The 27,997-nt window shown below is 39.4% G+C and overlaps 1 protein-coding gene across 3 annotated transcripts; it reads left to right on the top strand.

Annotated features, from left to right (window-relative positions):
• The first annotated feature begins 5 nt into the window (after nucleotides 1-5).
• Nucleotides 6-27,997, top strand: topbp1 (DNA topoisomerase II binding protein 1). Of its 3 annotated transcripts, XM_082183979.1 has the most exons (29): nucleotides 6-226; nucleotides 571-670; nucleotides 772-906; nucleotides 1,163-1,306; nucleotides 1,458-1,639; nucleotides 2,727-2,920; nucleotides 3,008-3,202; nucleotides 4,374-4,537; nucleotides 4,692-4,855; nucleotides 5,421-5,671; nucleotides 5,752-6,056; nucleotides 6,149-6,321; nucleotides 13,663-13,874; nucleotides 16,866-17,188; nucleotides 17,381-17,566; nucleotides 17,641-17,756; nucleotides 17,896-18,019; nucleotides 19,687-19,851; nucleotides 19,952-20,048; nucleotides 20,152-20,347; nucleotides 20,603-20,880; nucleotides 21,481-21,620; nucleotides 21,699-21,801; nucleotides 24,178-24,341; nucleotides 24,426-24,554; nucleotides 24,627-24,716; nucleotides 24,858-25,019; nucleotides 25,770-25,931; nucleotides 26,117-27,997. In XM_082183979.1, exons 2-28 carry the CDS (start codon nucleotides 584-586, stop codon nucleotides 25,905-25,907), a joined length of 4,617 nt encoding a protein of 1,538 aa, XP_082040105.1. In that variant the 5' UTR covers nucleotides 6-226; nucleotides 571-583; the 3' UTR covers nucleotides 25,908-25,931; nucleotides 26,117-27,997. The 3 variants fall into 3 exon arrangements, with proteins under 3 accessions (XP_082040105.1, XP_082040106.1, XP_082040104.1); XM_082183980.1 differs by having other exon boundaries at nucleotides 20,603-20,832; nucleotides 25,770-27,997; XM_082183978.1 differs by having other exon boundaries at nucleotides 25,770-27,997.

Genomic DNA, 27,997 nt, shown 5'->3' with positions numbered 1-27,997 from the left:
AAGAAACAGAATTGAAGCGGAAGTTGTTTTCAGAGCTAGTGGCGCGAATGACTGGAATACGGCTTTCTCTGAATGAAATACACACAGATTAGTTAATCGTTTATTCAGTTGTCTCATACAATAGTTATTTATATGGGTGCAGTTGCAGAAATGATAATAAAAAATGAAGTTGAAATGAGATCAAAGTCTTTTAGAAATTAGTTTTAATCCTCTGCTCTGTCTCGCGGTAAGTCTTCGTTTGTTATTATAATTGTTTGTTTTATTTTAATAACTTAACACAGCAGTATGCGACAGTATGACTTGCTTTGATTTGTCTTGTTTGGCCATTTGTATTGTGAGATCATCAAAACAACCTGCCATGAGAAGCTGATTGTTCGTTGTTATTATCATAAGTAACATTCGTTTTTTGTTTGATTTTTGTATTGATTTCCTATTTAACTTGTTAAAGCATAGAGACATGTTACATTACAGAGTAACAACGTGCGATAACGGGATACTAGCAGATGTTTACATGTGTCTTGATGACAGTATTAAGTCCTTGTACATTTGTTTTCCTTCCACCTAATTTAGATTATATGCCACCATGTCAAAAGGCAACAGGGATGTATATATTGTGAAATTTGTTGAGCGCAATGGACAGAAGTCTGATCTGGCTCTACAGGCCTATAAGGTGATAAAAGTGAAATTCTTCTTAATAGCTATCATTAAATGCCCCCTGGGTTAATACAATGAATAGGCCTTTTGTTCATAAGGTCATATGCTTGTCTTCAGGCAATAGTGGAACTTCAGTCAGAGAAGTATGTGCAGACGGTGGACGAGGAAGCCGCACTAGAGCTGGACCACAATGACAAATCCCTGTTTGTGTTCAGTGATTTCACCAGCAATTCCTTTGACCACTGCAGGAGGGTGAGGATTCACTTTCTACAGTGCACAGCATCTGCTTTTTGCAGTGTATATTTAATTGCCTGAATTTCAGTGCATCACTAATCTCTGTGTTGACAAAGATGCTTAGAATGATGTAGAGCTTCAGTTGTAATACCTGAGCTCTTGTGTTCTGTCCATTTATGTTTCCCTAATTGTCCCCGTATTATTATAAATGTTGATGGTCTTCTAAAACTCTTGATGGTCTTCTAAAACTCTGAATGTTTTTTGATTTTTGCAGCTGGGATGCAGGATCGTGAGTCCTTTGGTAGTGTTGTTCTGTCTGCAGAAGCAGAGATGTGTTCCCAAAGCAGAGCAGCCTGTGTACAACATGGCAATGGCTGATATCACTATCTCCTGCACCAATCTCGACAAAGAGGCACGGGTACGGAGAAAACATTTATGATTGATGCTAAAATGTTGTTATTATTTGTCCACGTTTGCTTACATTAGCTGTAAACTGGGATTGAAATGGCGATACACTTATATGTGCAGTTCTGCACGACAAATAAGCGGTGTTTTTGTTGTTCTTGTAGAGTGAAGTGATGGATCTTGTCCAGCTGATGGGTGGACGGGTTTACCGTGATCTCAACGTGTCTGTTACTCACCTGGTGGCGGGTGAAGTGGGGAGTAAGAAATACCTGGTGGCCGCAAGCCTCGGGAAGCCCATACTATTGCCCAGCTGGGTGAAAGCATGCTGGGAAAAGTCTCAGGATAGGTAACTCATTAACTTCTACACGGTCAAATTAGTTATTTAAAGTCATTATGAAATCAACATGGATAGTTGTTGTGTTTTTATCTGAGTTTTGCAGTGTTTTTTTTTTTTTTATAATTTTTTTATAAATGATGAATCCATCCAAATCACTTTTATTTATTTTTTAAATTCGCATGCCCTCGTAATCTTTAATTAAACTATAAATGATGAATCCATCCAAATCATTTTTATTTATTTTTTAAATTCACAAGCCCTCGTAATCTTTCATTAAACTCTCCTCGCAAAATTCCCCCTAGCATTGACATCTCTTCTCTGATGAATGTGTACCAGGCAAGAGCCGGACAATAAGCAAATTACAACAATCCAATCAATTCTCAATGTTCAAAATCAAGTACCTCCTTGTTTGATAAAATGTTTCAAAATGGATATGTCAGAATTCGGAAGAAAATACGATCACAATTTTCATTTCATGCTGACTTTTGATAGTCTTTTTTCACCTATTGTGAAATATAATAGCCGAGTGAAACAGCTTCTCGAACAAGAAAAAATGTAGGACGGACTTGGTCCATCGGAAATTGATTGGACCTTTGTTGTTTGCTATTGCTGCGATTTCATGTGAGTGACAGGTTGTCCTGCCCTCCCGCCGAAAAATAAAGAGGAAATATTCAAGTTATTTTGATTAAAGATTACGAGGGCACATGCATTTTTAACATTTATAATAAATCATTTATAATAAATACAATATTCCGATAAAAAAATGTTACATGGTAACTTTTTAAGGGATAGTTCACCCAAAGATGAAAATTCTGTCATCATTTACTCGCCCTCAAGTTGTTCCAAACCTGTATGAATTTCTTTCTTCTGTTGAACACGAAATAAGATATTTTAAAGAAAATGGGTAACCAAACAGTTCATGGACACCATTGACTTCCATAGTATGGAAAAAAATACAATGGCAGTCAATGGGGTCCATCAACAGTTTTATTTGACCTTCTTCAAAATATCTTCTTTTGTGTTCTGAAAAAAAATTCATACAGGTACTTTTTGGATGAACTATCCCTTTAAGGTCTCATATCTCCCCCCCCCCCAGTGTTTTCCATCACTCTGAGCTGAATACAGAAGACTATCGGTGTCCAGTTCTGAAAGGCTGTACAGTGTGTGTGACAGGACTCTCTACCGTGGAGCGTAAAGAGGTTCAGAGGTTGTGCAGTCAGAATGGAGGAAGCTACACAGGACAGCTCAAGATGAATGAGTGCACTCACCTCATTGTCAATGAACCCACAGGTGACCCCATAATCTCTGACCCCATCACATTGTTTTGGGTTACAGCCTTAGCATGTACTTCACTTCAATTTGTGTGTTGCATTTCAGGTCAGAAATATGAGTTTGCCCGTAAATGGAACGTATACTGTGTGTCCCTGCACTGGCTGTTTGACAGCATCGAGAAGGGCTTCTGTCAGGATGAGAGCAGGTATGCCATGGAGCGTGGAGAGAAGAAGAGAACTGAGGAGAAGGGGGGCAAACCCAACACTTCCACTCCTACAGGAGCCATCAGGAGCAAAGAGGGTGCGGAGTAAAACACTTTACTTATGGTTTAAGAATTTTATTTTATTACAGGGGGGGATTAGCCTGGGTTTCCCCCATGCTGCCTTGTGCGCAGCGCGATTTTATTCACGCTGCTAGTCAGCCTGGATTCCATGGACCAGATTTTCGCCTCAGCGAGGGAACCAATCACAGAACGGGGAGGGAGCAGCAAGACGATGACGACGTCTATGCGACACACCGAAGCAGTTTGTTTATATCTATGGATCTAACATGGCAGCAGACGCAAAGTTACCTTTCGATGCAGCCTTAGATAGTGTTCTAAGTAGTTTAGAACGCAAGTTTATTTCGTCTTCTTCCTCGTCGAATTTCTGTCGCTCTACATACGTCATCTGGTATAATTAAAACGATTGACTATGAGGTACAGGCGCATTTGATAGACATTCATAGCGCCCAATAAACGGCTCTGGGCATTCGTAAACCACGCCTCAAATACGAGAAAATGAACATGTGGTTCCCAGACCACGTCTCAATGAGAAAGAGGTCTGACGTTAGCCAGGCTAGGGGGGGATAATTTATATTTTTGTTCAGCAAAGATGCATTAAATTGATCAAAAGTGACAGTAAAGACATTAATTAAAGTACAAAACATTTCTATTTTAAATAAATGCTGTTCTTTGAACTTTATTCATCAAAGAATCCTGAAAAAAGGTATCACGGGTACCAAAAATAAATAACTGTTTTCAACATTGATAATAATAAGAAATGTTTCTTGAGCACCAAATCAGCATATTAGACTGATTTCTGAAGGATCATGTGACACTGAAGACTGAATGATGCTGAAAATTCAGCTTTTCATCACAGGAATAAATTACATTTTAAAAAATACATTCAAAATAGAAAACGATTGTGTAATTGTAATAATATTTCACAACATTACTGTTTTTATTATATTTTTATCAAATAAATGCAGCCTTGTTGAGCATAAGAGATTTCTTTAAAAAACATTAAAAAAAATCTTATAGACCCTGAACTTTTGAAAGCTAGTATGTAAATTGACAATACACAAGATGGTTATAATTTTTATTTATTTCATAATGCACAAAAACATCACCCGAATAAATCAATATTATTACTAATTCCTATGTCTGATTCATTTTGATTAATTGAATTTACTTTGTAATTTGTTTGTGCAGAAGGTCCCTCACTTCTGGGATTGAGTCATATATCCAATATCAGCATGAATGTAAATGAAACGGCCCTCACCACTGCAGGAATCAGCCACATAGAGACTCCTGATCCGGTCGACTCATTTGACATCACTGTCTGTCGAGTAGATGACCTGTTGGATGGCTGTAAGGTTAGTTTGACTCAAATATGAGTGTTTCCTGTATTTTTATAAGTCACACATTTAGGACATTGTTTAGATTAAAAATCTAAATGAAATTATTTAGCATTTGTGTGAATTTAAATGTTGAATCTGAAATTTAAAAGCAAAACTTTTCTTCCTGTAGTTGTACCTGTGTGGACTTTCCGGAAAGAAACTGGAGAAACTGAGGCGGATGGTGAACTCTGCTGGAGGTCTGCGCTTTAACCAGCCCAGCCAGGAGCTCACGCACATAGTGATGGGAGAACCAGACCAGAGTGTTAAAGTCTTCCTTGACAAAGCCACTCACAGGTCAGTCAAAACCTGTGACTGTTTTATTATAAAATTGTTTTATTTTATCTAGTTTTTAATTGCTTTATAAGTTTTTATAGGCCCACCTAACAAAGTTTAGGATCCAGGACAGGTTGTTATAAAGGACCCGATATACTTCAAGCGAAATCGAAGAATGAACTGGTGTGACTTTATTTTAAAAAAATCAGGCTAAAACTAGTTTGTTTGGAGTTCGAGTCTGGAGTTCGAAACAGCTTTCCAAAGAGAATTTTCTGGAAAAGTTTGCTATGGCTGGTAAACACCTTCAAACCACCTTTGGTCCGTGGCGATTACGTAATAGTTAGGTGCGCATGGGTGTATATAGCTGAAAAGCTATTTCGAACTTCTTTTTGCATCTTCTTCGCCGTGAGTGTATTGGGGCCTTTATGAGGACTTTTGAGGGAGAACTAGTTGTTGAATATGCAAGTTTCATAGCATATGTCGTTCAGATTGACTCTTCCTATCTTCCTAAATTGCCGTCCTTAGCCAGAATAAGGTGCAATTTAAGGATTTCAAATATGGTTCTCAGAGATATTCTTCTCCATAGACCCCATATAGTGACCGTGCAGTGGCTGCTGGACAGTTTCTCCCATGGTACTCTGCTCCCAGAGGATGGTTACTTCCACCCCTCCTTCCTGCCCCCTGCCCCAGCCGCTGTTGATATGCCAGCTGCTCAGAAAGCTGCTCCCCGTGCCTCCAGACACTCTGTAGCTCCCCCTCCTGCCCCTAGTCCAGCCCGTCAAGCCAGAGCAGAAGAAGACCTGCTCTCGCAGTACATGGAGACTGACCAGACTATTGGTGAGTTGATAAATGTTTCATTCCTCCTCTGTCTACTCCTGTATGTCTTCCTCATTCTTCCCTGACTGTCTTTAATGTAGTGGAGCTGCCTCAGACCACTAATAGTACCAGGAGTCGGCAGAGCGTTTTGCTTCCAGAGCCTCCAGCAGCAGGGAAGGACTCAACCTTGGTCGAAACCTCAGAGGGTGGCCTGTTTTCAGGGAAGCGCTTCATCTTGGTCGGTTTTGGAGCTGAGGCTGAAGCTCAGCTCTCAGAACTAGTCATGGAAAACGCTGGGAAGATTTTGGTGGGCCGCTCGAGAGCAGTGGCGCATTACGCCATCGTGCCATTGCTGGGCTGTGACGTGGAGGCCACAGTAGATGAGGTCGTAACAGATACCTGGCTGGTAAGAAACACAGTTTATGCACAGACGGACAAGATACCTTTTGTAATTTTTGTCATCCGCTACTACTGACCTGTTTTTGTGTGTGTGTTCAGGCCATGTGTTTGGAGCAGCAGTGTGTGTTGCCGTTAGCCTCTCATCCTCTGTTCACTCCAGTGACAGTGAGAGAGGGCTTCTCTCCTCTCAAAGACTGTGTGCTGTCCGTCAGTCAGTTTACTGGAGCTGAGAGAGACTCTCTCATTCAGCTCGCCAAACACCTGGGAGCAAGGTGAGACCTTCTTTTCACTGCTCACTGAGATCTGCTCTCCTTCTAGGCAGTTTCAAGTTCATAACAAAACTTCACAAGCCTGAAGTACACACAACTTCCTTCATTGTGAGATGGACATGGTCATTAATCCAGTTAAGGACAACTTTTTGAATCATTTTAATTATCAGACTACACTGAAATGTAGGGCTGAACCATTTATCAACAAAAAAAAATCAGAATCGAAAAATGGCTTGGTGCGTTTATCAAATGGTAAAGCCTGTGATTTGACTTAAAAAAAATGTGTAGCAAGTTTCAGAGGGGAGCATGGCGTTGTGTTCATTACAGGTGAGCAGCTCATCACCCGTGTTTTCAGTGTCAAAGAGCTCCTCTGTTTGCAGTAAATGCAATCAGCGCTCTGAGTTTGGGTTGCTTATAACCTGTCAGTGTGACACCCGTTTCACCAGATTTGCACTGAGCAGCGTTTATAAACCTGCTACCAATAGAAAAGAAGCTTTAAAGAGATAGTTCACCCAAAATAGTTTTAATTTTAGTTTGTCAGATAAAGTGACCTATATGAGTAGTAATTGAGCACTTGCTGCTGTTTTAATTATATAAAATAATATGAATTTAAGTGATCAAACGTAACTAACAAAGTTCATGTTCAGGGAACAGGGAGCTTGGATGTTGTTGTGTACAAGGAAAGATTTCGACCAGAAGAGTTCTTGATGCTTGAATTATTTGTATTATCTATTGCTTTACAACTCTGAGTTGCGTGGGGAAAGGGGAATGGGAACAATAGCAGTATGGAGTCTCTTTTTGCGCTGCACGTGTTCCACATCATGATTCCTTTTATCCTAGGAAACTCCAATGAACCACGCCCACTGCAACAGGTTATGTCCATATATGGAAACGTGCGTCACACGAACCCCTAGGTTGAGGGAGCGTCTCCATTTGTAAAATTAAATAAGCTGCATCGACAATTAATTAGGGACATGCAATATAACCATAACAAACTCCGGCCCGATGAACTTGTCATTAGTCAATGTTTATCCACTTCTAAAGGGTAGAGTAATTGTATAGGTCTCCTATACACAAATCCAGACGGCAATCGGACAGCACACGATCTAATTTTACCATCTCTTCCCATGAAGGTCTCTTCAATACGTCCCATCTTCCACATATGCTTGAGTTGTTTATGATCGTGAATCAATACAACATCTCCAATTTTAAATGTAGATGGTTTGAATATATTACTCACATGGTGTGCAGAACGAAGTTCCATCAAATACTCCCTTTTCCATCGATTCCAAAATTGAGTAGTCAACAACTGTCGATATTGTAGTCTTTTGTTAAGTTGAATGGCAGTCGGTTTCAGTAAACTGGAATCATGTAACGGATAGGAAGGAAGAGTAGTCATTCTTTGTCCGGTCAGGAAATGAGCAGGTGTGAGAGGCGAAGGTTCACTGCTATCTGTGTGCAGGTAAGAAAGAGGGCGGGAATTAATCACAGCCTCCACTTCACAGATCAGAGTTTGGAGTTCCTCAAAATTGAGATATGACCTCCCAAGTACTTTACGTAGACACGTCTTAACAGATCTCACCAAACGCTCCCACATGCCACCCCACCAAGCGGCACGCTCCACGATATACTTCCATCTAATCCTCTTGTTTGCAAACAATTCTTGTATTTCTTTACCGTTTATCAATGTCCACAGGAATTTCAAATCTTTTTCAGCCTTCTTGAAGGTCTTAGCGTTGTCAGAATAAATAACACTGCAGATACCACGTCTGGCAATGAACCTTTTAAAGGCAAGCAGGAACGCATCAGTGGTCAAATCGGAAACAAGTTCTAAGTGCACAGCTCGAGTTACGGCGCATGTGAAGAAAGCAATATATGCCTTCTTGTTTTCTGGTTTCACATAAATTGGACCAGCAAAGTCAACTCCAGTAATCTCAAATGCTTGAGCCTCGTTAATGCGTTCTTTTGGTAACGGTGCACAGACCTGTTGGCCCGCCTTTACACGTGCACGTCTGCAGATTAAACAACGTTTGACACAACTCTTTGTCATCTGTCTGGATTTCAGTATCCAGTACACTTCTCTCAATTGATTAAGAGTGGCTTGTAGACCTGAATGCATCACTTCTTCATGTGCGTTTCTGATCAAAAGTTCTGAAAACACATCATTACCTGGTAAGATGTACGGATGTTTCTGGGTAAAAGACCAGTTCGTTTCCTGCAATCTCCCTCCCACGCGCAGAATTCCACATTCATCCAGGAATGGTTTTAATGAAATGATTTTCGAATTCCTGTTCACATCATCATTTTTCAACAAACTATCCATTTCCTTTGAGAAACACTCACTTTGAGTTCGCTTGATCCAGTACTGCTCTGCTTGCTGAATCTCATCTGTACACAATGGTCCATAGCGTTTTTCCTGTGTCCGTGCATTATGCACAAAACGCTGTATCCATGATGTGATTCTTAAAACTCGGTTGAGTCCGCTGTACTTGTTCAAATCAAACAGCGGTGCAACTTTACAGTCTGGATCAATCATTGTTTTCTGAACTACATACTCCATCACATCAGTTTCATTCATCGTTTGAGATTCGGTGTCGTGCGTCTGTGAATCGTCTTTCAGCCATTCCGGCCCGTACCACCAAAACATCTCTTTCTGGAGCGCTTGAGCGCTCATTCCACGCGTTCCGCGGTCAGCTGGATTCTCCTTTCCAGAACAATGCTTCCAGTTTTCTGGTGATGTCAGACTTTGAATTTCAATTACTCGATTCTCCACAAACGGTTTCCACTGTTTGGAATTACTCCTAATCCAATGAAAAGTTATCATAGAGTCAGTCCAGAAATACATTTTATTTTCACTCACATTCAGATTATTCGATATGAATTTTCCAAGTCTTGCTCCGATAAGTGCTCCCATTAACTCCAATCTGGGTAGTGTCATTTTCTTTAATGGAGCAACTTTAGTTTTGGAAGCGATCAGACTGGTTTTACACTCTCCATTTCTTTTTACGCACCGCAAATATGCCGCGGCGCAGTAGGCCTTCTCACTGGCATCTGTAAATACATGAATCTCACGTTCAACTGTGGTATTTACACTCGTTTCGTCACATTTCATTTCAACATCATTATCATAACGACGTGAAATATTTATCCTTTTCAAATAGGGTATCTCTGAACACCATTGATGCCAGATTTGCGCAAGATCACTGGGAAGATCTTCATCCCATGAAATTCCTCTCTCCCACATCTCTTGAAATAGACATTTGACTCGAATGGTAAACGGGGACAAAAATCCAATGGGATCGAATATGCGCGCAGCTGCTTGTAAGACCTCTCGTTTCGTGTCTTTTTTATTCTGCAAAAAATCAATCAGTTCATTAGTTTCAAACATGAATTCATCAGTGACTCTATTCCACGTTAAACCAAGAACTTTAAGTGGATTTAAGCCTTTGATTTCCACTATCTCATCCTTATTTCGTTGTTTCCATTCGTTTTGCAACTCAGAGGAATTTGTGTTCCATTTGCATAATTTCATACTTGCACTTGACATTATTTCTTTGGCTCGCTGGGACAATTTAAGTGCATTTTCCACATCATCTGCTCCTGTTATGAAATCATCCACATATAGACATTCATCCAACACTTTGACTTCTTCAGGATATTTCTCTTCATATTTCTTAAGATGGTGTCTAATAGTTGCAGCTAATAGAAAGGGACTTGCTGATGCACCAAATGGCACACGCGTCATTCTCATAATTACCACCTTAATCTCTTCATAAGGGGTGGGTCTTTCTTTGAACCACAAGAATCTAAGCACATCTCTATCTCTCTCATTCAGGCCAATTTGCAGAAAAGCTTTCGTTATATCTGCCATCATAGCCACTCTATGCTGCCTGAATTTTATCACAATGCTTAGCAAGTCAGGGTTCAGATTCGGTCCCTTTAAGAGACATTCATTAAGTGAACGGCTTTCTCGTTCATGAGATGACGCATCAAATACAATTCACAACTTAGTTGTACTCCTACTTTCTTTAATTATGGGATGATGAGGCAAATAATACACTGGATTTTCGGTCTCAACATTAGTTACATCTTCGATAATTCCCTCAGCTATATATTCTTGTATTACGTAATCATATTGCTCATACAACTCGTTATTATTATGAAAACGTTTTACAAGGCCGTTCAAACGATTTCTAGCAGTACAGTAATTAGTAGCCAAATTAATATTCTCTTCTCGCCAAGGCAAACTAACTTCATATCTACCTTGTAGGTACTTTACGGACTGCTCAAATTTCCACAGCGCATCTGTCTCTGGGTTCTGTTTGATGTCCATAATCCCCAACGACTCAGTCTCCCAGAAACTACGCAGCTGTTCAGTCAGCACTTGTTCCTCACCGACACAGATATGCAGAGCATTTACATCCACTGTTTCAGTTGTCACATTCATTACAGGGATGGAAACAGTTCCTTGAATTAACCATCCGAATTTGCTCTCTACAGCCACAAGTCCATTATCCAGTCTCTCTGTATTTCCTGACACAATGTTCCAATAGTAATCTCCTCCGATGAGAATTCCAAGACCTTCCTGTTCCATGCCTCTCACAGGGTGATCCGCGACTTGGAGTCCTTTTGCTTCAAGAGAGTGTCTGATTTCTTCGTTAGCCATTTTAATGTTAGATGAACATACACTTGGGGTTTCTAATAATTCAACTTTAACAGACACATTTGTTTTTAGGTTTCTCAAACTAGCCTTAACCTTTTTTACTATCATTCTTTTGGCATTTACGGAACCAAACACGTGTAGCTTAATTATTTCTGTACCCACTACTGGTAGGTTCAAAGCTTTAGAAATATCTTCACGGATAAAGCTACGTTGACTCCCCCCATCTAACAAACATCTAGTAATTTGGCTTTGTCGTGACGTATCTACCCAAACGGTTGCAGTTTGTAACAGCACTGCTCTATCATTACAAACACCTGGTGAAACTGAACATTGAGCTTGAGCAGTATCTACCTCTGGTTTTATCGTTGCTTCTCGTGTCTGGGTTGACTGTTGGTTACAAATTGTTTTATAATGTCTTTTGCCACACTGTGCGCATTCAATACCGTACGCCCTGCAATTGCGCGCAATGTGTCTGGGCCCTAGACATACAAAACACCTGCCTAATCGTCTCAATTTTTCTCTTCTAATATCCACTGTGGATTCAGTACAATCAGGAGAGCTATGATTAGGCTTACCACAAAACAAACAGTCACTGTCATTCAGACTCGACATATGAAATGCTGCGGCAGAGGAGGCTATGTTTCCGGCGTTGAACCTTTTCGTCCTGCACTCTGGCGCGCACTCCTTGTCAATTGCAGCATTCCTCCTTTCCTTTTGAAACACTTCTTTCTTCTGAATGAGATTCTCAGTTCTTTCTCTGCTTTCCACTTCTTTTTTCAGAAAGTCCATCAACTCCTTTGCTTTAAGAACATTGTCAGCTTCTGATTTAGTGAATTCGAGAGCAATATCTTCTGGAATAATTTTCAACAAGATAGGACATAATAAACTTCCATAAGTGTCTGCTACAACACCTAGTGCGTCAAGGCTACGCACCTGTATCTCACAGTCATCATACAATTTGCGCAAAGCGCTCACATCAGTTGCTCGATTTACGGGAGTCATGTTCAGTAACTTATTCATATGAGCATTAATCACTAGATCTTTACGGCCAAATCGGGTTTTAAGCAGATCAATGGCAGTGTCATAATTAAAATTAGACAAAGCGAGGCCTGTTACTGCACTCGCTGCAGTGCCGGTCAAAAATGATTTCAAATAACTGAATTTGTCAGTTTTGCTCAAACGTTCATTATCATGGATGGTTGTTTCGTACTGACTCCAGAATCCTTGCCACTCACATATCTCCCCAGAAAATTTCGGAATGACTAACGTGGGAAGTTTGACTGTGTCTCTTCTATATGGTCCAGATCCATGCTCACTCTGTCCAGACTGGCTTTCTACTTCTTCCATGCGCAACGCGCGTTTCACTCTTGTTCTCCTCACACTTATTGCATCCATATACTCCATTGCTATAGTTATCTCATCTTCCAAATCCTCTTCTTCAGTTACTGCTTCAACATTTTTGTCATGTTCTATGAGAATCTTTTCTTTATCTTTCAACTGATCAAGTAGTTCCTCTAATTTCGCAAAACATGGTTCTTCTTTATCCAACTCACCATCAATTTTCTGATTGAGTTTTGTCGTTGCAGTTCGCATCACTCCCCGCTTTATCTTCAATCGCTTTAAATCCGCTGAATCCATGACTTAAGTTCGAATTCCCCACGCAGCTTCTTTCAAACAATCCCATTCAGTCTTCTCCCTTTTCTTCATAAATTAAATCCTTGAAATCCCGGGTTTCGGCACCAGTTGTTGTGTACAAGGAAAGATTTAGACCAGAAGAGTTCTTGATGCTTGAATTATTTGTATTATCTATTGCTTTACAACTCTGAGTTGCGTGGGGAAAGGGGAATGGGAACAATAGCAGTATGGAGTCTCTTTTTGCGCTGCACGTGTTCCACATCATGATTCCTTTTATCCTAGGAAACTCCAATGAACCACGCCCACTGCAACAGGTTATGTCCATATATGGAAACGTGCGTCACACGAACCCCTAGGTTGAGGGAGCGTCTCCATTTGTAAAATTAAATAAGCTGCATCGACAATTAATTAGGGACATGCAATAGAACCATAACAGATGTCAAACATCACTTTAATCATAAAATAAACAACAAAACGAAAGGAGCGGCACTAGCGGCCGACTGGAATATAGGCAATAATAATACAGCAACTTAAAATGTCCCAGGCCCTCGGCACCGCGCTGCTTCATACCACAATAACGTTAATAAAACTTGAATGCATTAGCTCACCCATGAACATGATTTCTGTCATGAGTCCTGTCAGATTGCTGTCCATCGGCTGTGGAGGTGAAGACAACAACTCCCATGATTCCACACTCATTCACTGCATCAAGCTATGCGTTTGTTATTGTTTTGAAAATAAAACGACCTCTAGAGGCAAAACTTGCATACTGTGCCTTTAATGTTTGAAATGTTGGAATTTTTCATTTGTACTTTGTTACATTTCTTAAATACTCAAGTGTTTGTTGTTTTACAGTGAAAATTGTATTATTACAGAAGTAATATTTCTTTTAAGTAATAATTTTTTTTAATGTGTGACTATGTTTGGCCAAATTGTGCTACACTACGAAAAAAATTTTTTTAGCATTCAGAATTATAACCAGAATTGCTGAATTCCTTATAATTCTAATGTTTTCTTATTTCTCTCCCCTACACTTGTATCTGCAGTGTTCAGGATTACTTTGTGCGGACCGCTAATCAAAGGAAGGGAATGCTTGCTAGCACTCATCTGGTACTCCAGACACCTGAGGGCACCAAGTACCAGGCAGCCCAGAAATGGGGTCTCCCTGCAGTCACGATCCGCTGGGTTTTGGAGTCTGCCAGAACAGGGAAGCGTGCGGATGAGGGGCGATACCTGGTTGCCCTGCCACCCTCTCCAGGTTAGTCAGAAGTAGAATTATAACTGATGATCTCAAGTGTTTTTCAGCAATTATATGTTGTTACTATATTTGTGAGGTCTCTTTAATAAACATTTTGTGATTGATTTCCTTTTTTATTTTTTTTATATATGTTTATATAGATGTTTCGGCAATCAACCTTCTTCAGTAAATCATACAATGTTACTGTCCCCAATAATCTTTAAAAGAGTGCGAGTCCAATGATCACCAGGTGGAGACTCTCATCACAGGTGCTTCTCATCCCAAGAGTTTACAACCTAAATCAACAAATCAAAATGAAATAAATCCAACCAAACAAGTCAACACTAAAAAACAACCACGCAAAACGTTCAACATACACAACAACATCCACAAAATATTCAACACATCAATCACAGCACATACAAATCATTAATTTATAACCTTCAACATCTAAAATGACAAAACAAATACTTACAAAATCTTCAATTCAGAATAAAAGTAGAGAATGATCAAACGCATCAGGCCAAAAGCAGTTCATAAATCCATATCGCCATCCACTTTCACTGAACAAAAAAATCTGATTGCAATTTTAGTACATCATGATAAGAAAAAATAATACAAACAACAACTAAATTCTAATTAAAGAAAACAAGAGAGGTCAAAGTCTTCACTAAGACCTAGAGGAGGCATGCTGTTTAATCAATACATCGAGCAAGCTTCTCGTTGCAAGTTATATTTTTTTTGTGTGTGTGCGTTTGTTACTTTTTCAATACCTATAGAAGTTAAATCCTTAATTTCGTGATAATGGTTGTGAAAATGTCTAGCAATTGGCAAATTAACATCACATCTCCTATTCGCAGATTTATATTCACTAATACGGGTTTTTAATGGACAAATAGTTTTTCCAATGTAAATTAGTGTACAAGGGTATTTTAAAATGTAAATCACATTCGATTTTTTTTCCTCACAAGTGACTGATTTGAGGTCATGTTTTTGTCATGACAGTGTGATCAGCACAAACCACATGGAATCCGATCTTTTCGATTCCGATTTGTGCCACTTCCATATGTGGTACTAAATCCGATACAGGTCAGATGTATTGCAGTGCGACCTCAGTCTGAACAATCATAATGGAATTCATGCGACTTTTACATCACTAGATCAACATTCTTCACAATTCTGCACTCAATGGAGTCACTTGAAAGATTTTACATATCCAAAGTTATCAAGACAGTTGTGAAAGGTAGTCCGTGGAAGGACAGTAATCTTTCAGAACCCAGAAGCATTCTAGTGACAGTCCTATATACAAGCAAAACATGAGGGCTTGTATCATTAATGTTTAAAAACTCTGTTCTCCTTTTTCACATCCTCTGTTTTTTCCTATTGCCTGCACTTAATGCACTTACTTTTAATGTCCTTTGTGTTTAGTTCCATATGAAAGTGTGCTACGTCGTTATTTTGTGCATGTGCAAGACCATGATGTGTTCGCACTGGAATCTGATATTGGCCACATTTAAAACAACAATATGAACAGCTATACAAAAATATCAGAATTAGGGCTGGACCCGAATATTCGATTATTCGTTCGGTGGGTTGGTATTCGATGTGAAAATTTGACATTCGAATATTCGTTTTTGTTTGTTTTTTTTACACCTGGGATCCCCCGCGAAACGGTTCTCATTCGCGCTTGAATAAGGCCGGCGACACACTGGCTGCGTGGTATGTCCGTTTTTATTTCGGCTCCCATGTTAACAGGTTGGAGTTTGCACACTGCCTGCATGAGACACACGTCTCTCAGGCGCGGCTCGAGCCACGCGGAAAACGCGTGCATGCTAGAAATAGAAGAGCGCGGAGTTTTTATGGACCGAAGTGCATGCCTGAGCTTGTGTTTTGGGTTAAGCTGAGTTGCTTTGACATTGTGGAAAATAGAATAATAGAAACAAAATGTATTAGCCTTTTTACCCGTTATTATCAATCTAAATTAATCTCGTTTTTAATTTAACTTAATTTCGTTTTTTCTTTATTTAAATTTCGTTTTTCTTTATTTAAATTACGTTTTTCTTTATTTAAATTTCGTTTTTACTTTATTTAAATTTCATTTTTCTTTATTTAAATTTCGTTTTTCTTTATTTAAAATCTACCCTTTACTTTGTCAGTAATTGTAAGCCCTGCCCACGTGAGGCGCGCCGCTTCCCGCTCGCGCTGTTCTGTAGTTTACTAAAAGTTGATTAATTCTGAACGTGTGGCGTCTCGTGTGTCCATCTATATTGCACCAAATACAACACTGCACTCCCTTGTGAGGTCGATTGGATGAACGGTTCTCGAAATAATCAAAATGCAAACGGACATACAGACACATAGAGATTCCTGCTCTTATTAGAGAGAAGAATATGTTCAGCCCCCTCTCTCCGAAGCTTCGAATATTCGATGTTCATTACTACCGAAGCTTCGAAGCTCAAAAAATGGTATTCGGTCCAGCCCTAATCAGAATTGAGCACTAAGACTCGCTTTTATAACCTTCTGAATGTATTTTATTCATGTATTTAATAACCAACCTTCAGTATGTAGCCATATAAATGTTTTAGTCTTATCGAGATATATATATCAGATCTATTTGCTATGTTACTGGATCTTTTATGAATGAATAAAGGAAAATCTTTAAAAATATTCCCTAAAGAGGGATCGGTTGAAAAGAATATTCCAATATTTGTATTTTTATGATGCCCTTAATTAGATAAGACTGTTTATTAAAAATTAACAGTCATTTGACCGAAAATGATTTCCTCTGTTTTATGTGAACTTGATTAAATAATTGTTGCCTATTTTAAATTCTTTAGCCTGATTGTACGCTGATTGAAGCCGAACGGTTGAGTGCAGTGATTTTATCTTTTTTGATGTGAAAATAGTCAGATTCATCAATTTTTATACATTAAATTAGGAAATGTCATACACCATCATGAAATGGTCACTTAAACTTTATATTATTACTTTCCTCTTTGTTATTTCCCGTAGAGAGAAGTGAAGACAGTTTTGTTGGAGCATCTCAGAAAGACCCGCCACCTCTGCGCCTCCAGCAACGCTCCCCAGAGCTACCCCTACTGGGCCCACAAAACAGCGCTGCCATCACCCCTCTGGACACGACTCGCTTTCAGAGCCGCACTGTCCGTTCAGCAGTCAGGAAGTTAAGAGAAGGAGAGGAGGAGCAGCCTGAGGTGTCAACTCCAGGACAAGAGGATGCCAAAGGAACCCTGCAAAAAGACACCTCCCTCCAACTAGACACTCCCTCTCGCTTCCTGAGCAGAGACCGACTCTTCGGACCCTCATTTAACACTAAGGTCAGCTGCAATTTCAAGTTCAGAAAACATATTTCGCTTTGTTTAGGGTTAAAATGTTGTTAATAGTCTGATATGAAAAGGTACAATAGCTAAACCAGCCTGCTTGATTATAAGGGTCAAAGAGGAGTGGATGATTAAATAAAACTAAATGACAACTAAGTTTTGTTACGTGTTTGTACGTCTCTGTTGCAGGATGTGTTTGACCATTTACAGACTCCTGGTAATAACCCACAGCAGGGTCAGGGGCTGGAGACTCCTCTGTCAGAGGTCATCGAGAGGAACCTTAACGCTGCAGTTGCCAACAGTAACCGCAGTCATGTCACAAACCTCGCAGCCATGACTGCCAGTCCACAACTGGGAAAAGAGCCTGAACCTGAGGTACACACTCATACTGACATATACACTCGCTACGTTTATCTGAATACAGGCATTTACAGGTGTGTGTCTTGCAGGTGGAGCAGAAGACTGCAGCTCCTCTCAGGGGGGTGGTGGTGTGTGTGAGCAAGAAATTAAGCAAGAAACAGAGTGAGCTCAATGCAGTGGCCGCCTCTCTCGGTGCAGACTTCAGGTATGTAACAAATCAAAATATCTGACTCTCAGTGAATCAAATTTACATTACATAAATCTAAAACAGTGCCAGCTGAGATGTTGGTAAGGCATGTTTTAGGGTGAAGGGGTGGAGTCTAATACCATGCTGTCTATTTTAGGTGGTCGTGTGACGACTCTGTCACTCATTTCATCTACCAGGGGAAAGTTGGAGACAACAGTAAAGAATACAGAGCTGTCAAAGAGAGAGGACTGCATATAGTGTCACAACACTGGCTACAGGCTGTACGTACATGCAGATACTTCTAAATGCATATTGCGCAAAACAAAGTGTCTATAAATACATTAAGGATGCACCAATAATACAATTCTGGCCGATACTGATGAGTAGATAATAATTTTTATGTTATGGCTTAAAAAACTAGTGTCAAAACATTATTTTGTACAGTATGAAAAGTGCAGTTTCATTTTGAGATCTGCTAAAGATTACAGTTAAGTGTTATGAAACTAGTATTGTTTTTAAAGATTGAGGATGGCAAAGATAATCAAAATGTGAAAATTGGGGAAATGAGCACACATAACACAAGGGACAAACACAATGCATAAATCTTGTTTATTTTGGTTTCTTACCAAAAAGTCTAGTGGTAGTATCTAGCTTTAATAACTTGATCACTTGTGGTACGCAATATGACCAAAATCTTAAAGCAAACCACAGCAAAACGAATACTTCCCTAATACGTTAAAAGTTCTTAAGTAATCAGTCAGTAATAAAATAAGAACAAAGAAACAAATGCCAATTGAACAAATAATAATAATAGTTCATTACATTTATATAGCGCTTTTCTCGGCACTCAAAGCGCTTTACATAGAAGGGGGGAATCTCCTCAACCACCACCAGTGTGCAGCATCCACCTGGATGATGCGACGGCAGCCATATTGCGCCAGAACGCCCACCACACACCAGCTTACTGGTGGAGAGGAGACAGTGATGAAGCCAGTCAGTGTATGGGGATGATTAGGAGGCCATGATGGACAGAGGCCACTGGGCAAATTTGGCCAGGATGCCGGGGTTATACCCCTACTCTTTCGAAAGACATCCTGGGATTTTTAATGACCACAGAGAGTCAGGACCTCGGTTTAACGTCTCATCCGAAGGACGGATTGAACAATTGAACAAATAAACACAACATAAAGATACAGATACAAACAGTGCTTTCTTTCCTGTTGTGTGATTAACATTAATGGCACAGACAGCAGCGGGTATATTAGGTTGCTTTCACTTTAAGACATACAGTAATGTGTAGATTTAATACTGACACATCCCAAACTGTTTTTTCCCCCAAGCTGTTGGTTCACTTATGATATAACCTCCAAGACGGACATTTTCACATAATTGTGTGTATTTGACCGGTCAAGCAAATAAGCCTAGAAAGAGAACACAAGCGGTACTCACGTGCTGACAGGCAGCAAGCTCACGCATAGAAATCCGCAGCCAGTCTGACATTGGTCAGTATGTCAGTACTGAATTGAGTTCTCTTCTGTGGTATGCATCGCTTTCAATAACTCTTTTTAGTAAAGCATTTCATTTGGTCATTCATTCATGATTCTTAATCACTTCGCTCAGTCCTTGGCACTTATGTGAGACGGCTTGTGAGAAAGTTTTGCTTTCACTGTTTCACACTGACATAATGTGCATGGCTTCTTTATCCTTGTGAAAATAATGCATTACAACTTTAAATTGGGGATAATTCAGTTATACAATTATTATTAATTAATTTTTGCGATTATTTTCCTGTGAAATGGCGAATCATCTAGGATTGCATACACATTTTTTGACATTTAGTTGATTTTGCATTTTATTCAGCAATTGTGGAATTGCGAAAATCTGGAGTGACTAAAGTATTGTGAAAAGTTTAAGATTTCATCCAATGCATTGCTCATCCTATTTTCAGTGTGCAGATGAGCAGAAGCATGTGTCAGAGTCGCTCTACCCTTTCACATTCAACCCCAAAATGAGCCTTACCATGAGTCAGATGGCAGATTGCACTCAGAGGTCACCTCCCCCTACCACCCCCCGCACCAGACTCAGGGCGTTCACTGAGAGTGAGGAGACCGGGGTGAGGGATTAATAACTGCATTACCATACTCTTCAATCCATGCATATTATTAAGCTTATCAAGCTTTTTTTTTTGTTAAAACAATGTTGTTTTTTTCAAGCTTGGCCCTAATGACGACATAACAGACATCTCGACTCCTCAGCGAGTCAGTGTGGGAGAGCCTGAGAAAGATCAAACCCTCAGCAATGAGAGAAAAAGTGAGTCATCTTTAAAGATGTGTCTGATTTATGTGTTATCTCTGTCAGTTTTGTCTCAATTCACAGCTTTTTTTTCTCTCCTTTTTTCTTATCCCTCCTTTAGATATTACAGAAGCACTGGAGATGAGAGAGAATCTTCAAAGGCAGCTTCAGGAGATCATGTCTGCCACTAAACTGACCAGCGGTCGTCGAGGCTCCTTGCGGTTGGCCAGAACAGGCTCAGGGGGGCAGGGTTCACCCCACACCCCGGACAGCCTGGGGCGAATGGGTAGAAGGAGCCGGAATTTAGAGGCCATACGGTATAAAAGCAAGACTACCCAGAGTACTCTCTCTGATCCCATCGGTGTCTCAAAGCTTGTAGCATCTAAGAGAATACAGCAGAGTTTTCAGGTGTTCACTATAGGGAATGTAGACACAGGACATGTTCTTGCTACTGTTTTTTTTTTCTGCATCCTGTTCACCTGCATCAGATGCTGGTCATCAGCAAGGCTCACTTTTTGCTTTGTGAAGTTGCGTTTTTAAGATTGCATGTTATAAGATTGTGTTTTTGGCAGGATGTCACGTCAAGTGGACGTGGACCTGAACACAGAGCCATCTCAGAGTGAGCAGATCGTGTGGGATGATCCCACAGCACGAGAGGAGAGAGCTAAACTGGCCGATAACCTGCAGTGGCCTGGAAGCCCCTCCCAGCACTCCGAACCTCTAGCCCTCGTCCCGCTTCCCCCCTCTGACCACACGGCCAATGGCAGGGACTCCATGACTGACTCTGAACTGGTGGAAATGGGTATGCAAGGTTTTGCATTTGAAAAAAGTGTTCAAAAGTTAGAAGTTGGTAAGATTCTTTTTTAATGTTTTTGAAGTCTCTTATGTTCTGAACAATATTTTTAATCAAATAAATTCAGCCTTGGTGAACAGTTCACCAAGGCTGAATTTATTTGATAAAAAATATTGTGAAATATTACAAATTAAAACAACTGTCTATTTTAGTATATTTTAAAATGTAAATTATTCCTGTGATGGCAAAGCTGAATTTTCAGCATCATTACTCCAGTTTCCAGTGTCACATGATCCTTCAGCAATCATTCTAATATGCTGATTTGGTAGAAAGAACCATTTTCATATTATTATCAGTGTTGAAAACGATTATACTCCGATAATTAATATTTTGTGGAAATCATGATGCGTTTTTTCAGGATACTTTGATGAATAGAAAGTTCAAAAGAGCAGCATTTATTTGAAATACAAATCTTTTGTAACATTATTAATGTCTTTAATGTCACTTTTGATGAATTGAATATGTCCTTGCTGATAAACAGTATTATTATTATTATTTTTCAAACATACTGACGTACTGTTTTGAACGGTAGAGTGTGAGGAAGTGAAAGTACAATACAAATGTTCTGAATGATTCAACTCTTCTGACCCTTTCTAGCCGCATTTGAAGTCATTGATGCGCAACTGAGGCCAAAGGTGACCCCGCCTCGAGTCGTCACGCTACAAAACCCTGAAACACCTGAAGCTCCTAGTATTGCTTTCCCCATTTCTAAAACTGCAGCCGCTCCCCTTCCACCGGTACACACACACCTATCCATGGACAGCAGTTCTAATTATTTTATTTAAATCTGATCTAACTGAATCTGTTCTCAACAGATTGAAGATGAGGACGAGGTGAAGAAGGATCCTCCGCGATTCCTGCTGTCTTCATTGAATCCACAGGAACGCATTGACTACAGCCATCTCATAGAGGAGCTCGGTCAGTACACAATACCACTTATGGCGCTTTTCCACTACACAGTACCAGCTCGACTCGACTCGACTCGACTGTACCCGCTTCCAGGTACTTTTTTTCGTACCACCTCCGGCGAGGTTCCAAGCGAGCTGAGGCGAGCCGAGGCGATACTAAAATGTGACGTGAAAACAAGGCAGACTGCTGATTGGTCAGAGAGAATCGTCACTATTCACTGCATCATCATTGCACGCGCCAGACGGAGTATCCTGAATAAAAAACAACAAAAACAAAAACATCCAAAAACAGCATACACTCGATTTCCTCCATTGTCCTGTGTGTGTGGGCATAGACATGTATAGAAAGGCTAGATAGCTTACCGGCGCTGAGAGCCAATGGGACCCGACGACGTCACACGGCGGCCATCTTAGGACAGGACCGCTCGTCCAGTTATAACATTAAAGTCTATTGTGCATGTAGTGCTGAAATAACTATATTTTGCTCAATTTTCAACCGATTTTCAAACGGCTTGGTGTGTCATAAACATCAGGGATGCGGCTATTTAACTGCATACTTGTGAAAAATTATAGCCACAAACGGCATCAGCACAAATCATAGCCACGTTAATAAGGTTTGTAATAAACCAAACCGTTTGTAAATCCGTCAAGAATTCAGCAAGTTACGAGCATTTTAGTTGGCGTATGTCACTCACCTTCCGTCCACAGCAGCAGGGAGCAGCAGCGCAGTCTCCTGACCTAAGATGGCCGCCAAGTGATGACACAGCTGACTCCGCCTTGAGCCATCTAGCCTTTCTATACATGTCTATGTGTGTGGGTAGCACGGGTGTCGTGATTCGCGTGGTTGTTAAAGTGACTCGGGTGCTCACTTGTTCAGAAAGTAAAGTAACCTGCACATGCATTTTAGCCAATGACGATGTCATTAGTTCAAAAAAGGGGATTACAGTGATGATGATTTACTTTGAAAATGAGCAAAAGCGAGTGTGCAGTGCGCATAGTGAGTGCAATCGGAGCGGCTAATGAATGGCTCGCAATACATTGTTGTAATTAAAGAAACACAATATATTGACCAACGTCCTGTTTTCTATCACACGCAGTGCACATTTGTGATGATGTAAGATGAATGCAAATGCACCTGGGTTTGAGTGTGAAACCTGACCAATGCTGCGGGGGGAGCCGGGAACAATCGGACTGTAGCAAACATGCCTAGTGTGAAAGCCCCCTTAGGGACCCTCAAAACAAGTCACCTTTATTTATATAGCGCTTTATACAATACAGATTGTTTCAAAGCAGCTTTACAGTGACAAACAGGAAAATGATGATTCAATGGTGCCGAACAGAAGCAGCTCTAAAAAGACAATAGTAAACAGTCATTATTCAGCTGAAGTCAGTTCAGTGTTGATTTAGTTCAGTTCATCAATTATGGAATGAGTTCAATTCATCTATAAAGCAGCTCTGGAGAAAACAGTGATGTCATCATTCAGCTCAGTTCTCATCCAATAATGTCAGTGCATTTAAGTCAATAATATTTTTTGAATATTACCCTCTGTATAATTGGGCTGTTGTCAGGTTCCGATCAGACCACATCTTTGGGAGCTTTTAAATGTGTGGCAGAGCATAATGGAATGGGAATGGGAATTTTTTTTTTTTTTTTGACAAAATGTGGCATTTGTTTCTGGAAGACGGCACAAGACAGTGTAATGGCCAAAGACATTCATCTCGATTTGAAATGTTTTTTAAAGAGCATTTTGCAATGAAAACTCTCAAACTAATTTAACAGCGTGCTAATTATAGGACTGTCCCAAAGATAAAAAGCAGAAAACGAAAATTCATACTTGTTAATATTTTATCCAGTAAATTAATGCATTGAACATTTATGTAACAGAATATTTCTTTTTCAAATAAATGCTACTCTTTTGAACTTTCAAGTCAAAATTTCGAACAAAGATTGTTCAGTTTCCACAAAATTATTAAGCAGAACAACTGTTTTCAACATTGTTAAAAAAACAACAAAATCTCATGAACACATTAGATCAGCATATTAGACTGATTTCTGAAGGATCATGTGACTCAAGACTGGAGTAATGATGCTGAAAATTCAGTTTTGCCATCACAAGAATAAATGACATTTTAAAATATAATAAAATAGAAAAGTTATTTTAAATTATTATAATATTTCACAATAATACTGTTTTACTGTATTATAAATGCAGCCTTGGTGAGCATATGAGGCGTCTGTTTACAAAACATTACTATGGCTTTTTATATATTAAAAAAGCAAAAAACAACCTCACAACTAGTTGGTTTTTGGACAATCCAGTTGTTATATCCTATCCCTAATTGAATTTCTGTGATATGATGCGTCTTGTATGTGTTACATGTGCAGGTGGTGTTGTGCTGGAGAAGCAGAGTTTTGACCCCAGCTGCACTCACGTGGTTGTGGGTTATCCTCTGCGCAATGAGAAGTATCTGGCCGCCATGGCAGCGGGCAAGTGGATCCTTCACCGCTCATACCTGGAGGCCTGCCGTGCAGAAGGACACTTCATAAAGGTGTGTGTGTGTCTGCGTTTGTGTTCCCCGTCTTTCACTCATGATCTCATGTTTATGTCCAGTGTGTGTCTGTGTGTGTGTTAGGAGGAGCAGTATGAGTGGGGCAGCAGCTCTATACTGGACGCTCTGCCGTCCATCAACTCTCAGCAGAAGAGACTTGCACTGGCAGCCATGCGATGGAGGAAGACGCTACATGGCGTCTCAAAGAAGGAGGTACACTTATATACATTTGTATGGATGAACCTGCAAGTACATGGTGCAGTGCCTGATGCTGTTGATGTGCAGGGAGCTTTTGGCGGCTGGACTGTAATGCTGAATATTGACCATGCCAGAGATGCTGGATTCAGACGGCTGCTGCAGTCTGGGGGAGCCAAGGTCTGTTGTCTTTCGTCATATTGTCTCTTTTGATTTCAGATTTAAAATATTGGTTTCCTCTGACCTTATAGGCAGTCGTTGCTATTTCCCCCCTCTGTATTGTTTCTTTGTCATGTCTTAACCCTCTTTTTTTCTGTATAGGTGTTACCAGACCCTTCTCCTTCGCTGTTTCAAGAGACCACACACCTGTTCGTGGATTTTAGTCGGTTAAAACCGGGTGATGTCAGAGTGGACATCAGTGAGGCTGCAGCTCAGGGGGTCAAATGCCTAAAACCAGAGTATATTGCTGATTACCTCATGCAGGTGAGAGGATGATTTTTATTTAATTTTTATTAAGCCTCTTAATAAATAAGTTGTGTAATTATCTATTTAATTATTAAATAATAATCATAATAAAAATATTGATTACACTATTTAAAGAATGTTGCTAACCAGAAAGTTGACGGCACCCATTGACATCTATAGTATTTTTTTCCTACTATGGAAGTCAATGGATGCCGTCTACTGTTTGGTTAGCAACATTCTTCAAAATATAGTTATTTTGTGTTCAACAGAAGAAAGAAACTCCTTTTATTTTACAGTAATATTATTTTTATATCTATTATAATATTACAATTACCAAATTAAAACAAACAAAATAAGAAATGAGTTTTGAGTAACATTTCACAAAAATCTGTCAAAAAATAGTAATAATTTCTTTTATTTTGCAGTACAACTGTAGAATTTCAATACTAATATATATCACTGTCTTCATTTTCAGAAGTTAAACCACTGAGCTTCTCTTTAGTTTCAAGTTTGTGAAGACTGTTGGCCCATGTTGCCTTCACAAATGTATATTATAAGTGACCCAAACTCGGGCATGAGCGATTTCGGTTTTATTTTGATTAATCATGCAGCCCTATTACACCTGACATTTAATGTACCAGAAGCAATAATGTGGAAATGTTATCACAGTAATTGCTTCTTCTGTTCAACTCTGAAATGGTTGTTGAGGCAACAAGTTGTATGATTTAATAACTTTGCCGTTTTAATGTTTTTTTTAAATTTTTTCAGGAGCCATCTCCTTCAATGGACGCTTACTATCTTCCTGGTGCAGCTGCAGATGATCTAGAGAAGGTTCAAGATACATCTTCACGCAAACGGAAAGCTTCCGGCGACGTGTCCACATTGAAGAAGAGTCGTGTGAGATGAAACCGTCCTATTTCATGCTCAAACGTAATGTGTATTTAATATGTATTTAATTCATTTTATTCATATTACATTGTAAGAATAAGAATTTGTCTGTGTCAATAAAAAATAAAAGCATAATGTAAGAATTTTTTTTTTTTTTTTTTTTTTTGATTTCACCAGAAATCCAATTTAAACAGAATTTCACAGCTTGCATTTTTGTTTTATGCTAGACATCTGTGGGCTGACTCTGATGTACTACCACTTTCTGCCCTGCAGAGGGAGCAATCTTCACATCATTTGACTTATTGATCATTTTAGCCATATATGTTGTGCCTATTACATAAAAATGTTTACACACCCTCAAATGCATGGACTAGTACTATATAAATATAGTTAGAAAGTTGCCAATTATCTGGCAGCCAAAAATATATGATAAGACATGATGTACAGGTGGACTAATTGGACAGTAAGAAAATTAAAATGCTGTATGTTCTCAAATCACTATGGTGTATCATATAATACAGTCTTTTGCATGTAATTCTGTTTTAAAAGTGATTTGTAATTCAGTTTATCACTTATGTTCAGTGAATCCCATGATTATCTGATCAAGTGTAACAAGTAATTACATTTACTCACGATGTTGCTTACAGTTCGTGTTTGACCCCTGGTGTAACGCTTTCTTACGAAAGACTTCGAGAATCTTCTGTGTCCACAGCAACCGTTCTGTTACTAATGGCAACAAGTGCATCGTTTTTTAGTTTTTTTTATGCTGCTGTCATAGAACCAATTCATATAGTTATTTCTTGGTCAGATACTTATTGCTTTATTGATCTTTCAGTTATCTTCCCATAGTAACAATAGTGTTAATAATATATATATTTTTAATAATACCTTTTTTTTTTAACCAATCATTTTTAGTGCCACTTCTTCCTACATTAAGCTAATTTTAATGTGTTTAAACCCACTTCTAGTCTTTTTACCCTGTAAGTAATAGATTACTTATTATTTTTTTACATTGAAGTTTGTGTGGAATCTCATGATGTCTGTCAAAAAACACATTCACTTAATGCCATAACTGGATTTGCTTGAGAAGTCTGGTGGCCTATATGGGCATGTAAATGATTTACCCTGGTCATGGCTAAGCCTGCCACCAGCCGATTACTGGGACCGGGGGGGTTTAACCACAGTCTCAAAGCCATCGGATTACGAAGTTGGATCCCCCATTTGTCACAGAGGGTGGTGATAGGGTAGGGGGAAGGGGAAAGGGCTGTTCTGAATGCCTGTTAGTCTTCTGAACGCATATCTGCTATCACCTTTTATGTCACTGCACTGCACATGTTTCTGCCTTTGTGTTTCTTGCTTCAGTCCTGAATGAGTAATTAAATGTGCAGTAAATTACTTCTTTCTTTCTTTTTTTCCCACCCAAGCTCTGTAACTGCTGGTGCAGATAAGACCTCTTTGCTCCTTACCTGTCTACATGACTGATTTTGGGACCAGTGCCTCTATCTGATAGCAATGCCATTTTGCTGTGGTAATAAGAGGAAAGGTAGCATGTTGTGAGGCCTATGACCACTGCAGGCCATGGAAAATGTCCATATTTCCGTAAGATATGAATGGGGATTATGCCATTGAAGTGGAACAGAATGTCCCTTTGTTCCTGTCTAAAATCAGGACACAGTTGTCTATTGTTCCTCAAGACAATGTAAATATTAATAATAATTTAGTTTTAAAAAAAGTTTTTTTTTTTTTTTTTTTTTTTGGGCTGTTTACAGAGTTGTGATGGAAAGGTCGATTAATTTGGTCAATCGGTTCATTTGAACGGTTTGGAACCAGTTCAAACCCCGATTCAGTGATTCATTTACTTATTTTTCCTGGCATTGTGGTACAACACGCATTGCTGTTTATTATCTTTTTTTTCTATTAGGTTTATTAATAAGGTTGTGTGTATTATAATTCCATGTAACAATTCAGTTTTATTCTGCCATGAATGAGCTCATAAAATATCAAGTCATTTAATGTAGCCTCGTTTACATCTGTTAACAGAAAGAAAGAAAAAAAAAGGTTTTTAGCATGTTTTAATAATATTTAATAAAAAGCTGATATTCATCGAA

This window comes from Leuciscus leuciscus (assembly GCF_965113295.1).
Source record: "Leuciscus leuciscus genome assembly, chromosome: 11".
NCBI lineage: Eukaryota > Metazoa > Chordata > Actinopteri > Cypriniformes > Leuciscidae > Leuciscus > Leuciscus leuciscus.
Note: the sequence above shows the minus strand (reverse complement) of the source record. Positions and strands in the feature narration are given on the sequence as shown.

What these genes read in the sequence shown, in the direction of transcription:
- topbp1 (XM_082183979.1), top strand. Translation starts at nt 584, where the DNA reads ATGTCAAAAGGCAACAGGGATGTATATATTGTGAAATTTGTTGAGCGC. An exon ending in CCTTTGACCACTGCAGGAGG is followed by an intron (nt 907 to 1,162) that starts GTGAGGATTCAC and finishes TGATTTTTGCAG; the next exon opens with CTGGGATGCAGGATCGTGAG. An exon ending in ATGGCGTCTCAAAGAAGGAG is followed by an intron (nt 24,555 to 24,626) that starts GTACACTTATAT and finishes GTTGATGTGCAG; the next exon opens with GGAGCTTTTGGCGGCTGGAC.